General features: G+C 40.6%; 1 protein-coding gene across 1 annotated transcript in view; it reads right to left on the reverse strand.

Annotated features, from left to right (window-relative positions):
- NRXN3 (neurexin 3) overlaps nt 1-15,197 on the reverse strand; it is a 782,346-nt gene that overhangs the window by 177,835 nt on the left and 589,314 nt on the right. Inside the window, exon 9 of the mRNA XM_007448147.1 lies at nt 4,491-4,694. Within this exon, the coding sequence (XP_007448209.1) occupies nt 4,491-4,694 (204 nt within the window). The remainder of the gene's footprint in view (nt 1-4,490; nt 4,695-15,197) is intronic.

The raw sequence follows: 15,197 nt of genomic DNA on the forward strand, positions 1-15,197 counted from the left end.
AGTGAAAGAGTGAGCCTAAAGCAACAACCCCCAGAACTTCAAACAAGAAGTGGTTTTCTGCTTTGGTTTCTGTGCTGCTGAGGATTTATTCTTAGTCAAGGACCTGGTCTAGGCAGAGGTGTTGGGTTGGGCTTGTCCTTCTGGGTTCACTCAAGTGATTCCATGAACTGAATGGTGTCTTTCAAACAATGTGAGGACTTGCAGCTTTCAAGATAGCAGACAACTGGGTATGTTAAGTCAAGAAGTGAAAAATTATTTTGCTACTTTACTTGAAGAACAAGTTTGAGGAGAAAAATCTACCCCAGTTCCTTGTTCACAGGGTCTGAGAGGGTGGTCTTGATAGTGATGATGTATTTTTTTTTGTTTTTTGTGGTACGCGGGCCTCTCACTGTTGTGGCCTCTCCCGCTGCGGAGCACAGGCTCCGGACGCACAGGCTCAGCGGCCACGGCTCACGGGCCCAGCCGCTCCGCGGCATGTGGGATCTTCCCGGACCGGGGCACGAACCCGCGTCCCCTGCATCGGCAGGCGGACTCTCAACCACTGCGCCACCAGGGAAGCCCGATGATGTATTTTTTAATGAAAAAATGAATCAGAAGAACTGACCTGGGAAGGCAATTTCCTTTAGATCTCCAGTAGCAGCCGAAGTCCTCTCTCTGCCCGAGCCTTGGCATGGTATTTGAGGGATGTGGGTATGTGTGTGTGTGCTGTTCATTCTGTTTCAGTTTTTTCATTTAATTTTAGTAAATAAGGAGAAATTATTATTTTCTATATTGATGAGCTTCAGGTTGAGCACGGAAGAGGTGAATGTTTCTAGGAGTTTTATGTCTTCAGTGATGCATACGGTAAACAGTAGTCTGCAAGTCCATGGTTCCAGAGAGAGAACATCTGGAGAATCTGAATGCAATCAACCAAGCTGCATGGCACTGCCTACAAGCCTCCACCACTGAAGAAGGGCTGCCTGCATTCCGCTGAGGATTCTTACAGGCCCATGAATGAGGCTGTACCAATACTGATTGACTTTTCTGCTGTATGGCTCAATTCAAACCAAGCACTAAGAAAAAGATGCCTTCCGTGCATGTTTAAAAGGTGACCATCATGAAAGCAGTTAGAAGTCATTAAGTCTGCCACATCACTGATCCACAGTATTGATCTGTGGAGGTAACGGATAACCCGTGATGACTGAGTAGTTTAGAAACATGGGTAGTCCCACCTCTGTGACCTACTTTCTTTGTTTCACATCTATCAAGCAATCATAAAAACACTATTGATTTATCTCAGAAAGTTACTGTGAGGTTAAAATAAGGTTTTCAAAATATTTAAAAATACTATAATAGTAAAAATTATTATTATATCTTTTAATACTGAGAGATAAAAATATGATTGGTCGATGGTCAACCTCAAAGCTTTTAAAAACGTGTAGCTGGACATTGCTCATGGCTGCTATTGCCACGGCTGGCTATCTTCAGAAAGCAAGGCCCTTGGAAAAGCCTAGTCCCCTTGATATTTAAGAGACATGTTACATCAGAAAAATACAGACGTTTATATCATGACCTTATATGTGTGAACAATTTGAAATAAACTGGAATATCATTCGTGCCTGTGCTTTGAAATTAGTTTTGGGGACTGTGTACGTAAAGACACACTCTGCTTGGAGATGTTTTCTACTATAATGAAGAAAAAAGGTAATATGAATTCATAACACGGAGAAAAAAAGCATTTATGAAGGGCTATATTCTAGGGAGGGGGGTAGGAGAACCTTCAAACAAAGCATGAGTATGAAGAGTTGTGTACACATGTACAAGGAATTTAAGCTCAGTTTTCTGTGTTAGGTTTGAAAGAAAGTAAATTCAAACCAGTAATTGTGGTGAACCATACCCTTCAGGGAAAAAAGAAGTGACCATTGTTTCTAGAGAAGCACAGTGCTCTTTTGCCTAAGATGCCTCAACTTAGGAGAGCTACACTGATCATGTGCAGAAAGGAGTCAGGAGGCAAAAGCAGAGTCTTTTAAAAAAGCACACCTTGGGGCTTCCCTGGTGGTGCAGTGGTTGAGAGTCCGCCTGCCGATGCAGGGGACACGGGTTCGTGCTCTGGTCTGGGAAGATCCCACATGCCACGGAGCGGCTGGGCCCGGTGAGCCGTGGCCACTGAGCCTGCGCGTCCGGAGCCTGTGCTACGCAACAGGAGAGGCCACAACAGTGAGAGGCCCGCCTACCACAAAAACAAAACAAAACAAACAAAATAAAAAACGCATGCCTCCCAGATTTTCGTGACAGTTTAAACAATGCAAAAATAATGCTTCTAGGAATACACCTGGGATCTATGACTGTGTGTATGTGTGTGTGAGAGAGAGAGACAGAGAGGGAGAGAGAAAGAGAGAGAGACAGAGAGAGAGAGAGAACCTGTTCATCTCTTTCTTCATCCCCTTTTATCTCCCTCCGCCTCCATTTTTCCTTCTAAGATGTGAGACCTGTCATAGTTGGCCTTCTAATCTTACAAAAAAACATCTAAAAAGGAAAAAAAAAAAAGTTGTCTGTTTAAAGGCAATGTGCATTTCCCCAGGACCCCACAGGGCTGAATATTCCTTATATCTCTGGCTCTCTCTTATCTTGAAATAGAGTTAAAAGTGACCCTATCTTCTTTTCTGTGAGCTAGTTAGGAGGTCACATTTGTTTTCATTTTAGTTGTGGGAGGGGTTATTTTTTATTTTTATTTCTTCTGTTGCTTTTCAGAGAACCTGACAGTAGGCTACTGGTGGTGGTTTCAGGTATGCACTCTGGTTGGTTGGTTTCAGGTGGGCAGGATGGTGTAGGGAGGGGAAGGTGAGGAGGACAGGGGAATGCCAGTCCCTGCAGGCTGCTCAGTACACTCTGTTCTCAAGGCTGTTTGCTATGCGGGCCGCAGGCTTTGGGCCTTTGAAGGGTTGAATACCATCTTTTGATTTACCATGGCTGATGGCTGATGGTGGGGAGGATTGGAAACTCAAGAACACCCACAAAGATCTAGCAAAAGAGAAAAACAAAACCCAAAATAACCAAACACACACATACACAAACCAAAGAAAAACCAAGAGACACACTGACAACAGAAATCAAATGTGCTTGGAAAAGAAAAAGGGCATAGTGTTGTAAAAGCTGCAACTTGGGGAAAAAAAGAGACACACAACTAAACAAGCCACTGCTCAAAACAGTCTTCTGTGTCCTAGAGATTTTTAGGATTGTCGTATAGGCATTTTTCAAGAGTGACCAGTTGACCTGACAGCAGATAAGACTGGTATTGATTTCCCACCTTCCCACCAGGCCATCTAGGGTTGTGTATCATCCTGCATCTGATACATTTGTCCATCACGTCTTCTCCATGCCTCTGACAAGCCATTCCACTGACATCTTTATGGAGGAGTTGTGTATCTAAACACATTCGACACAGCCAAACAAATCAGAGGCTTAAAAGTTTGAGCGCCGCTGTATCACTAATCCTGTCAACATAGGGCACTGACTTTCTACTGAGTAGAATCAGCAGAAATAGAGACTGCTTTTTTTCCTTCCCAAAACCAAGAGGTCCTCGCTCTCCACAGAAGATTGATTAGAATCCAGTCAAGAAGGTCAGCAGCCTGAGAGGATGTGAGGCCATAAAAGAGGGATTTCCAAAGTATCATTATAGGTAATTACAGCAGAAGAACAGGTCCTCTCTCAATAAAGCTACAAATTTGAAACTGTCATAGTTTTTCAACACTAAGGAAAAATGGGTATGTATTATATAAGAACAGAGTAACTGGTAACAGTGTGACTTAATAATTTTTATCAAAAGGGCTGTCTAGCGAGGGTAGGAATGTCAGGAAGGAAGAAGGGACACATACCAGGAGCCACACCATCCTTCCATGTGTCAGAGACTCTAAACTTATAGAATTTTTCCCCGATGGGACAACAGAAGTAATGTGACTTGTGCTCCCCACTAGGAGAAAGTAAATATAAGGAGATACTAGCGTCATCAAGGCCACCAGAATTTCCCATGGGAACAGTCCTTGTGGAGCTTCAAACAATGCATTTCTCATCCCACTCACATGGCTTCGTTCCCTCAAACACCACCCTCCCATTTTGCTTCCATCTCATGCCCTGTCCCTGTCCTCTGCTTTGACTGTTTTGAGTGGTGACCAAGGAGTTGGACTTAATGGGAATGGGCTTGATCAAAAGATGGACCAAAGTAGCGTGTTTTACACAAAGCTAAACGATTCAAAAAACCAAGAAAGGAAACTTAGAAAACAAATCTTCTAGTAAAGAAACCACCACTGTCAGAAACCAGAAATTGACATCAAAACCTCATGCAGAAACAAGAAGGTGTTTGTTGCTGTTGGGATTTATCCTTGGCCTATTAAACAAGAGGTGAGCAGCTAAATTTCAAGAAACAAACAAAGAATTCAGTCAAACCAATGAAAATCAGAAAAGAAAGGGAAGACAAGCCCAAACAGAGTGGCAGAGGGTACTTCATACGATACCTAAGTTAACCATGAGCTTCACGCGCCCCCCATCCAGCTCCAAACGCAGGGTGTCAGCAGAGTCCCTGGAGGTAGTAGCCACCAGCAGCCCATAAGCTCGCTGGGACATGAAGCGGAAGGACACGTCCTCTGCCTCGGTGTGCATGACCATGGGCATGATGATCTTCATGTACATGCTGCCGTCGTAGCTCAGGATGGACGCCTCTGCAGAGAAGAAAGGAGGGTATCGTCAGGATGAAGGATGTCAGAGTCTGCCTTTGCTTCCAGGGTAAGCAGAGTAGAAGGAGAGGGCACCAAATTAGTAGACAGGTGGCTTGTGCTTGCTAGACCTCCATTGCCGCTTTTAAGCTGTATGCAGACCCCTTAAACTCTGACACTTGTAAAAGGCATCTGATGGCACTGGTCCCTGCCCTACCATGCTCACTGACTTGTCAATGGTACCACATGAAATAATGGGTGTGAAGGCATTCTGCAAAAGTGAAAATGCCCTCACAAATGGTAGTAATTCTGTATGCTGTAGACATGACACAGCAAAACAAGACACTAAACAAAACTTGAGTCCTGTAAATATTTCATGAAGAACAGGAGGGAAGCAGCAGTTTATAATCACCACAGCAAACAAATACATACTTGCCAGAGTGCTGCGAGCAAAAGAAAAGAGCAGAAGCACAGCCAGGCCTCGCAGAAGTTTGCTTGGCCCATTCAAAGAAGATTGATGGAGCCAGGGCCAGAACAACAACAACAAAAGCTAAGGACACCTTCAAGAACCAGACATTTTACTTTTATTCAAATAGCACTTTTACAGGAAAGGAAGAAGCTCACTTTTATTTGAAACCTTCTCTAGTCCAAACACTTGGGTTATGAGCCCTCCACCCCCTCCAATATGTTATCTCATTTAATGCCACAACGTGGGTCTACCATTCCTACTTTCGAACAGAAAACCAAGGCTCTTAGGGGGAGTAGGTTATCATCCCTAAGTCACACAGTCTGGACTTTTTTTTTTTTTTTTTTTTTTGCGGTTTGCGGGCCTCTCACTGTTGTGGCCTCTCCCGTTGCGGAGCACAGGCTCTGGACGCGCAGGCCCAGCGGGCATGGCTCACGGGCCCAGCCGCTCCGCGGCACGTGGGATCTTCCCGGACCGGGGCACGAACCCGTGTCCCCTGCATCGGCAGGCGGACTCTGAACCACTGCGTCACCAGGGAAGCCCCACAGTCTGGACTTTAATCCGGTATATCCAATACCAAGTCCAGGGCCTGTTACGTAGCACCATGTTGCTCAAAACGTGAATTTGTTTAATCATTTATTTAGCAAATATTTTAGGGAACACAGGAAGAGAATATCCCTCACACTCCTATGAAGCCAACTGCCACTGAACTCAGCACCTGGCACTGAAAAGGTCCTTACTAAATATTTGCTACACTCCAATATGCACTATGGAGGGTACAAAGGTGAAGCAGACAACATCCCCTGTCCTGAAGGGAGACTGAGGACACACAAATAACTACTAGAATATAAACATAGCTAAATGACCCAGCAAAGATATATTCATAAAGCCAGGAGCATTCAGAAGAGAGAGGCTATAGCATGCAGGTGAGTAGAATTGATGTGGTAAAGTCTGAAGCTGGTTTTGATAGATGGGCGGAGTTTTTAATGAAAGAAGTGACGGCATCAGATTTCACAGGTAGATAAAACAGTATCTCTATACACAAAAAGGAAAGAAGAGGCGTATGCTCAGATAATAACAAACTTCAATTTAACAGAAGTGTCAAGCATATTTTAAGAATAGTTATACAAAGGTGCTTTGAGATTAGAATAAAATCAATGGACTTTGGTAGATACTGGGAAGTAAATGAATAGTTTTAGATTATGAGGTACCACAATATGCTCATTTGTGACTATATACCAGGCACTCGTCTAGGTGTTGAGGACACGACAGTGAACAAAAGAAACAAACATCTTCTGTCCTCGTGTATAAAAGGCATAGGAACACGGAGAGACCAGGCAGACCACATGGAGAACTCTCAAAATAGTATGTCATCATCATACACCCAACCTTATTTACACAACACACAAAAGGTCCATGAAAAAAACATAAATACACCTGTCATTCCTAGGAATCAACCTTCACCTGGGTAAAATCCATGACATGCTCATAGTTGTATATTATAATGTGCAAACTCTAAGAGGATCACAAACAAAGGTGTGACAGTTACAGATACCATCAAAATGAAAAACGTATTTTGAAGATCTCTTATTAGATGAGAGGCATTATCTAAATGTAACACATGCTCAAGATGTAAAAGAAACGTTTATCTCCTGAAAGAGCAGAATCAAAAGATCAATAACGATAGCTAAAATTTACTGAGCACTTACTATTCGCCTGGTGCTTTCTAGGATTTTACATGCATTAAGATGGCACTTAATCCTCACAAGTACATCGTGAAGAAGACAATATTATTATATTTTATAGATACCAGGTCACACGTCCAACAAATGGCAGAGCTGGAAGTTAAATGTAGGCAGTCCGATTCTCATGGCTGTATACGTAATGATTCTGCCAAATTGTGAGTTATACCAGGAGCACACCCATGTTTCTTAGCACATAAAGTACATCTACAGTGCTTCATGACAGACTGTGGTGTTCTTGTGTGTGTGAGTGCATGCACATGCATGCACACGTGTGCACATATATATACATACATGCCATTATTTAAAGTTGTATTTTATGAACATATACAATTATATAGAGATGATATGTATTTCTAAATAATATACTGTTATATATTACTAGGCACAATGCTGTGTGTTTGTGTAATTATGAACACCATTAATTACTACTATGTACCTTCTACTATAGACACCCACACAAAAATACACTCCTTTTTAAAAGATGTTAGGGTATGCAGTGAGCCATGAGATGGTTGTTTTGATGCATTCAACTTAAATGATTCCAAAACTAATGGCCACTTTTATCTCTCTGGATATGTATAGTGTAGAAGATATGCATAAATGAATGTATCTTTATGTCAATATTGGTAGTGTCAGAGAACAAATATCAGGTGCATATGTAGTTAAACACCTAATGGTACAAAATAAAGTATGTATCTCAATGTATACCTTTGTGTGTATCTTGGTGAGTATGTTCTACTATTAACATGGTATTTTTATTTTTGTTTTTGTTTTTGGCGGTACGCGGGCCTCTCGCTGTTGTGGCCTCTCTCGTTGCAGAGCACAGGCTCCGGACGCGCAGGCTCAGCAGCCATGGCTCACGGGCCCAGCCACTCCGCGGCATGTGGGATCTTCCTGGACCGGGGCACGAACCCGTGTCCCCTGCATCGGCAGGCGGACTCCCAACCACTGCGCCACCAGGGAAGCCCTTAACGTGGTATTTTTAAGGGGAGGGTGATGAAGCAAAAAACTTAATATAGGAATCAGCTGAAACAAAATTTGTTTCAGAATTCCTATTAATTTGCTTATAAGATTTCAAACACAAGGGGTACCATGAATGGAATACTATTCAATGGAAAATAAGTCTAAATAAGGAAAGTTATTTGATCTAAAAACTATCAGATTATTGAGTGTTGAAAGGCCACATCATGAAATGCTGACACAATAGTACTTACACCCTTCTCCTTTTTTAAATTAATTAATTAATTAATTGGCTGCATTGGGTTTCCGTTGCTGCGCGCGGGCTTTCTCTAGTTGAGGCGAGCAGGGGGCTACTCTTCGTTGTGGCACGCGGGCTCCTCATTGCCATGGCTCCTCTTATTGTGAAGCACGGGCTTTAGGTGCGCGGGCTTCAGTAGTTGTGGCACGTGGGCTCAGTAGTTTTGGCTCACGGGCTCTAGAGTGCAGGCTCAGTAGTTGTGGCGCACGAGCTTAGCTGCTCTGCGGCATGTGGGATTTTCCCAGACCAGGGTTCCAACCCGTGTCCCCTGCACTGGCAGGCTAATTCTTAACCCCTGCGCCACCAGGGAAGCCCCCAGTTCTCCTATGTTGTTCCTCTTTTCCTCCTTTACTACTTCCTTTTGTCTTAAGTGAATATTTCCTAGCGTATTATTTTAATTCCTTTGATGGTTCTTAACTAAATAACCAAGTAACTAAGAGCTACTTTCTTAGGTGGTTGGTCTAGGGCTTACAACATACATCTTAATTTATCAGAATCTACTTCATATTTATACTAACTTAATTCCAGTAAGATACAGAAACTTTACTCTTACATAGCTTTCTTCTGGTCCTCCTTTTTGTGTTATTATTGTTATTCATATAATGTCTATATATGTTTCAAACTCAAAAATACATTGTTATAATGATTGCTTTATAAAAACTTCTTTTTATGAAGTGAAGAAAGAAGAGCTCGATATATTTATAGAGTTTTTTTTAAATAAGCTTATTATTTACCATGTCTGTCTCTCTTCATTTCTTTTTGTGGATTAGCAGTACCATCTGGTGTCATTCCCTTTCTTCAATGTAGCTTCATTCATTTTTTAATTATCAAATATATTACAGTTCTATATGTTATAGGCCCAACAATACAATTTTATAGATTGTTTTATGCAACTGCTTTTTAAATCAGTTAAAAGAAGAAAGAAAAAGAAATGTGTGCTTATACTCTTTTATCATTACCTACATAATTACCTTTATTGGAGCTCTTTGTTTTTTCATGTAGATTCAAATTACTGTCTGCTTTCACTTCCTGAACTTCTTTTAGTAGTTCTTAGAAGGCAGGTATACTAGCAATGAATTCTGTTTTTTTGTTTACCTGGATACATCTTTGTTTCACTTTCACTTTTGAAGATGCTTTTGTTGGCTATAGGATTCCTAGCTGATGTTATATTTTTTTCAGCACTTTCAATGTCAACTCACTGCGAGACACCAGCTGTTAATCTTATTGTGGGCCTTTGTATACGATAAGCCATTTTTCTCTTGCTTTCAAGATTTTCTCTTTGACTTTCAACATTTCTATTATAATGAGTCTGGATGCGAATGAATTCCTTTGTACTGATCCTACTTAGAGCTCACTGATGTGTAAATTAGTGTTTTTCCTCAAATTTAGGAAATCTTCAATCATTAATTCTTTAAATATTTTTTCTGTCCTATTCTCTCTCTTTTTTCCAGAACTGCCATCATACATATGTTGGTACTCTTAATGATGTCCCATATTTCTCTGATGCTTTATCTTCATTCATTTTTCTTTCTTCTATTTAGACTGTATAATCTCTACTGATCTATCTTCAAGTTTGCAGATTCTTTCTTGGGCTAACTCACATTTTCTGTTGAGCCCCCCTAGTGAAGTTTTCATTTAGGTTATTGTGCTTTCAAGCATTTTAGACAGATAAGATAGACAGACAGACAGAGAGACAGGGATAGACAGGTAGGTAGGTAGATAGGTAGATAGATAAATAATCCCCAAACGATAGAAATTTTGGAATTGAAAAGTTGAAAAATATATAAATATATATAATTTTAATCTCTTTATTATCTATTTGATAAATCACTGTTATCTTATTTTGCTTTAATTCTTTAAGCACAGTTTCCCTTAATTCCCACAAATCCCTTTGAAAATATTTATAATAGCTTTGGTGTAGTTGTCTGCTAAGTGCAACATCTGGGCAGTTTCTATTGCCTGTATGTACTCCTATGTATGGGTCACACTTTCCTTTTTTGTGTATGTTTCACAATTTTCTGTTGAAAACTGGACATTTTAGATAACAGACTGTAGCACGTCTGGATACTGCTCTCCCCTCCCTGACCACCACCAGGGCTACTTCTTTCTGTTTGTTCATGCATTTATTTGTTTAATGACTTGGCTGAACTAATTCTGTGACATATTTTCCCAGCAGTGTGAAGGCTCTGATGTCCTTGTTCAGATATTTTTCCATTTTTTATCTTTCAGCCTGTCTTCCTAGGTGTTGTTCCTAGGTCAGTATAAGCCACTTATTGCTCAACTATTATACCTAAGCCCCCTTGGTCAGTTAATTTTTACTCATTATCTGGTGGATTTGTGTGACTTGGAGACTGCTTTCACAGTTCAGTAAGCTTAAGACTGCCTCACGTTCAGCCAAGGACTAGTACTTGGAAGTTGCCCCTCCTGTCACTCCTGAGTCGGTGCAGTCTTGGGAATATGCACAGTCCTCCAGCCCACCAAGGATAAGTGTGGTTTTAGCTTTAAGCCTGGTCTCCTAGGGGTATCCCCTGGCTAAAAGCAGCTTATCGTTCAGTCAGTTAAGAGGTTGTACCTTAAGCCCCTTGAGCCAGTAGGCTCTTCCTCTTACTGATGGATGTATGTGTAGCTTGGTAATACTTTCAAATCTTCCCCATCTCCTCCTCTAATTAGCTCTGAGTGTTTCCCAGCAAATGTGTACAACCATCTAGACCTCCATGGCTTTCTCTACCCCTGATTCTCTTTGCTAAACTTCTGACATTAGCAAACTGCTGGTCTGCCATTTCACTCATTGCTACTAGTATCATAGATCTACCTGTCCCTTCAAAATTGATAGTGACCAAGATCACCATCATTTTCAAAAGTCCTTTACCCATGAACTTCTCTAATCCTTGTTCTAAACAGCCAGGCAGAGTCGTAGAGCTCTGCATCCTAATAACCTGCATCTACCCCAGAGCAGAACCTCTGTGCCACTACACAACCCAGCTGTGTGCAGAAACAGTGGCCCACTTCTCCCTGAGTGACATTCCCATTCTAAAAGTGGGCATGGGAGGAAGATGATAGGTCCTGGTCTTCTCAGCTTGCCCCTCCTAACAGGAAACATGACTAAGCTGGGGCAGGGACAATTGGAGCCCCTATATTCTTGACATGCCAAACCTGGGATAGAGCTTCTGCTCTGTGAATGCAGATTTAGTAGGAGAAGTGAACCCTCTTCTTGGCTGTGCCTACCAGGAATATTGCTTCTGCAACATGGAACTGGGGAGAGTTGAGAGGCACCAGTAGCCTGATCATCTGAGGTGAAACTGTAGTCCTAGTGTAACTGGTTGGAGAGGGAGATCCTGTCTTCTTGGCCACAACCACCTGGAATGGAGCTTCCAGAACAAGGAGCAGAGTTGGGGTAGGAGAAGGGAGCAGGTTGTGGTTTAAATACCATAGCTCTCACTTTTCTTAGTGAGATTTAGTAGATCTCTTAAATAAATGTTTCTCCATTTGTTGTATGTCCTTAGAACAATTTTCAGGGATTTTAAATGGTTGTGTGTGTTTTAATAATTTTCACCAATTAAATGGTTGTTTCACTGGGGAGATCTGCTAAGTTCCTCATCCAGCCATTCTAGAGTTCCCTATTTTGACTATTACAAATGTATTATATATCTTTTCCCATAAAATTCCTGGACTCCAGATTCAGGTGAGGTTCCCTGGTTGGTAACACTTTGCATTTGTTGTTGCACATCACTCCTGGAGAAATTAAGCACACGTTTTGTTCACCTCAACTGGAAGAGTACTCTTGGAAGCTTGGGCTTGTTTTCCTCCAGACTTTGCCCCACATGCCTTTTCCCTTTGCTGATTTTACTCTGTAACTTTTGCTGTAATAAACCATGACCATGAATATAATATCTCGAGCCCTGTGAGTCCTTCTAGAGAAATATTCAAATTGAGAGTGGTTCTGGGGACCTCTGATACCCACATACAGTTGTCCTCAGTGTACTGGGGGATTGCTTCCAGGACCCCTTGCAGACAACAAAATCTTCGGATGCTCAATCCCTTATGTAAAATGGCACAGTATTTGCATATAACTTACAAATATCCTCCCATATACTTAAAATCATCTCTAGATACTTATAATACCTCATACAATATAAATGCTATGTAAACAGTGTTAAATACAATGTAAATGCTCTGTAAATAGTTGCCAGGGTGGCAAATTCAAGTTTTGCTTTTTGGAAATTTCTGGAATTTAAAAAATATTTTTGATCTAAGGTTGGTTGAGTCCATGGCTGTAGAACCCAAGGATATTATCAACTGTATTCTTTGTTCTACATTCATAATGCGTATGATCATTATGTGTTTGTTGTATATTCAAATATGGTCACTATTCTCACCATGCCTTTTGTCACAGTTTCTCCATTTCTGAGTAATTTTGTTTCATCTTTGAAGTGCTTGGATTTTATGGTAACACCTTTTTATTTTATTTTATTTTTTGTTGTTTTTTGTTTTAAACATACCCATCAGTTTCTTTCTTGTTTTTCTTTAACATCTTTACTGGAGTATAATTGCTTTACATTGTTGTGTTAGATGCTGCTGTATAACAAAGTGAATCAGCTATACATACACATATATCCCCATATCCCCTCCCTCTTGCGTCTCCCTCCCACCTTCCCTATCCCACCCCTCTAGGTGGTCACAAAGTATATGGTAACACCTTTTTAAAAAGAACTCACTAGTATTATTATTACCAAAGTTTGTTCATGTTTGTGAAAGTCTATTTGTGCTCTTGATACTTGAATTGCATCGTGGCTGTGTGTAATTCTTGAGTCACACTTCATTTCATGCAGAATTTTATACACTTTGATTTATTGTTCTTGAGATTGTATAATGCCAACATTTCCTCTCATAGGTGGTAAATGATGTAAATTTTGTATAAATGCCTGAAGAATATTATTTTATTCCTTGAGGCCCAATGACATAATCAATACACATCTCAGTGTTGAACATACTATATCTGATTTTCTTAGAACCCATCATGCTATTTTGAACTTTATAGAGTCAGTTCTTTATATTAAGAACACATTTCTGGTTTGATGCCTTTAGGTAATCTCTTTGTTAAAGTACTCAGTTTTTCCGTTTCCGACGTCCAATTATCTTGTCTGTCCTCCATATCTCTTAGTTTCTTTATTATGGATGTCGGCTCTTTGACTTTTCATCAGCATTCACTGTGAAGCATTTTCCTTCTATCAATACATCAATATTTAGCCATGTATTATCTGCACCCCTGTGGTTACTAATTATTTCAAATAAGTTATGTGATCATATTTTGGCTCTCAGACACTCCATATACAGTCTCTCTTTTCCATTCACTCATTTGTTTTTACTTTTTCTTTGAATTCTTGTACCATTAATTAAATTCTCTTAAAATATTCTACAGTGCAAATGAGCTACAGACTATACAGCTCACGGGAAAGTTTTCTGTCCTTTGGTTTGTTTTCTTCTAGATAAAATTCCTTCAGTTTTCTAAGCTATACCTATGTTTTTTGAAATTGTATTTGCCTGATGTTTTCTATTTGCACTGTCATGTCATTGTCTTTCCTGCTCATACTCAGGTGGCTCTGTCCAGAGTTTCTAGTTGTTCACATATAGTTTCAGTGACTTACTGGCTCCCAGAGTCATCTACAGTTTAATGGCTTCATATTTTTAGTTCTATGTACTTTTTTTTCCTGTAGGCTGAGAGAGAGCAATGTGGAAGGAAATGGATGGGAGAAATGAAGAGCTCAGCCGAGACTGTGTGTAACCTTCATTTAGCTTTCAGAGCTGTGCTGTCATTTCTGAAGCTTTGTTAAATGTCCTCTACTCGAAGACAGCTCACCTGGTTGAAGAGTGCATCCCAAGGCCATGGTGGTGGGAATGATACATTAGAACTTTTGAGCCCTTTAGTCCTGCTGACATCTCCTTTGATCCTCAGTCCTGTTGTTTGTTTCTGTTACATGCATTTGCCTCTTACAGCCATTCCCATTATTCTTCACTCAGATAAGAACATCTATTCAATCTATTTATTTCCCTCTATAAAGGTATTTTAGGGATAATTCTCAATATTTTTTTTTAATCAACTGGACAGTACTGTACCTGAGGAACACAGGCAGGGTTGGCAGCCTCATCATGTTTGACCATTCCTCTTAACTTGGCTTCAGAATCATTTATCTTGCTCCTATTTTTTGAGACTTACGACACTGAGTTGTGCCTCTTTCCTTACTTATGGCTGACAATTATTTGGCTGGTATACCCTTTTCTGTTTAACTTGAAAGAGAGTTTCTGGTAGGCAACTTTCCCCTACCATCTTTGTACTTCTTTTCATAATCAAATTATTGCATCTAACACCAAAGGAACAGATAGGAAATAATCAAAACTGAGGGTTCTTTAATGTTATTATAAGCATATGTTGTTTTAGATGTGATGAGGTCCTAACCAAGAAGATAAGTGAAAATTATACGGAAAATTGACTGTAGAAAGTAAATGGTACAGAGAAGTTCTTCTTGCCTACACAAACTTGGAAGTGATACCATTTACATTTCCTACAGTTTTAAAGGAGAAAGCCAGATTGGTAGGCATGGACAGGGAAGGGATAAAACAAAAGCACTAGACAACACAATCGATGTAATGCTGCTAACAAATGCAAGGGGTCCCCTGACATCGATACAGTACTATGAGCAACTAGCAATGTGCTTTCATGTAGTAGACTTCCCAGGTCTCACTTTGCACTTAGCATACCAAGCAGACTTCCTAGGATTACCCACCGGCCCTTAAGCCATCTACTGTAGAGAGAAGATACTCTCATGGCCAGCCTTGTAAGCAAAGTACCAACAAACAATCACCCGCCTCACCATCTTCTCTTTTTGTACCTTCAAGACATCCTCCTGTTCACTCATGCAGCCACTGGCCTCATACACTCCCTAAGTGTGTTTTATTCTAACAAAGCTTCCAAAATACACAGATTGCTTCCTCTCTACCCAAACTGGGCTGATCTTAAGCACTGTGCAAATCTATGCAGGAAT

The sequence above is a fragment of the Lipotes vexillifer genome, unplaced genomic scaffold (genome assembly GCF_000442215.2).
Source record: "Lipotes vexillifer unplaced genomic scaffold, Lipotes_vexillifer_v1.1 scaffold542, whole genome shotgun sequence".
NCBI lineage: Eukaryota > Metazoa > Chordata > Mammalia > Artiodactyla > Lipotidae > Lipotes > Lipotes vexillifer.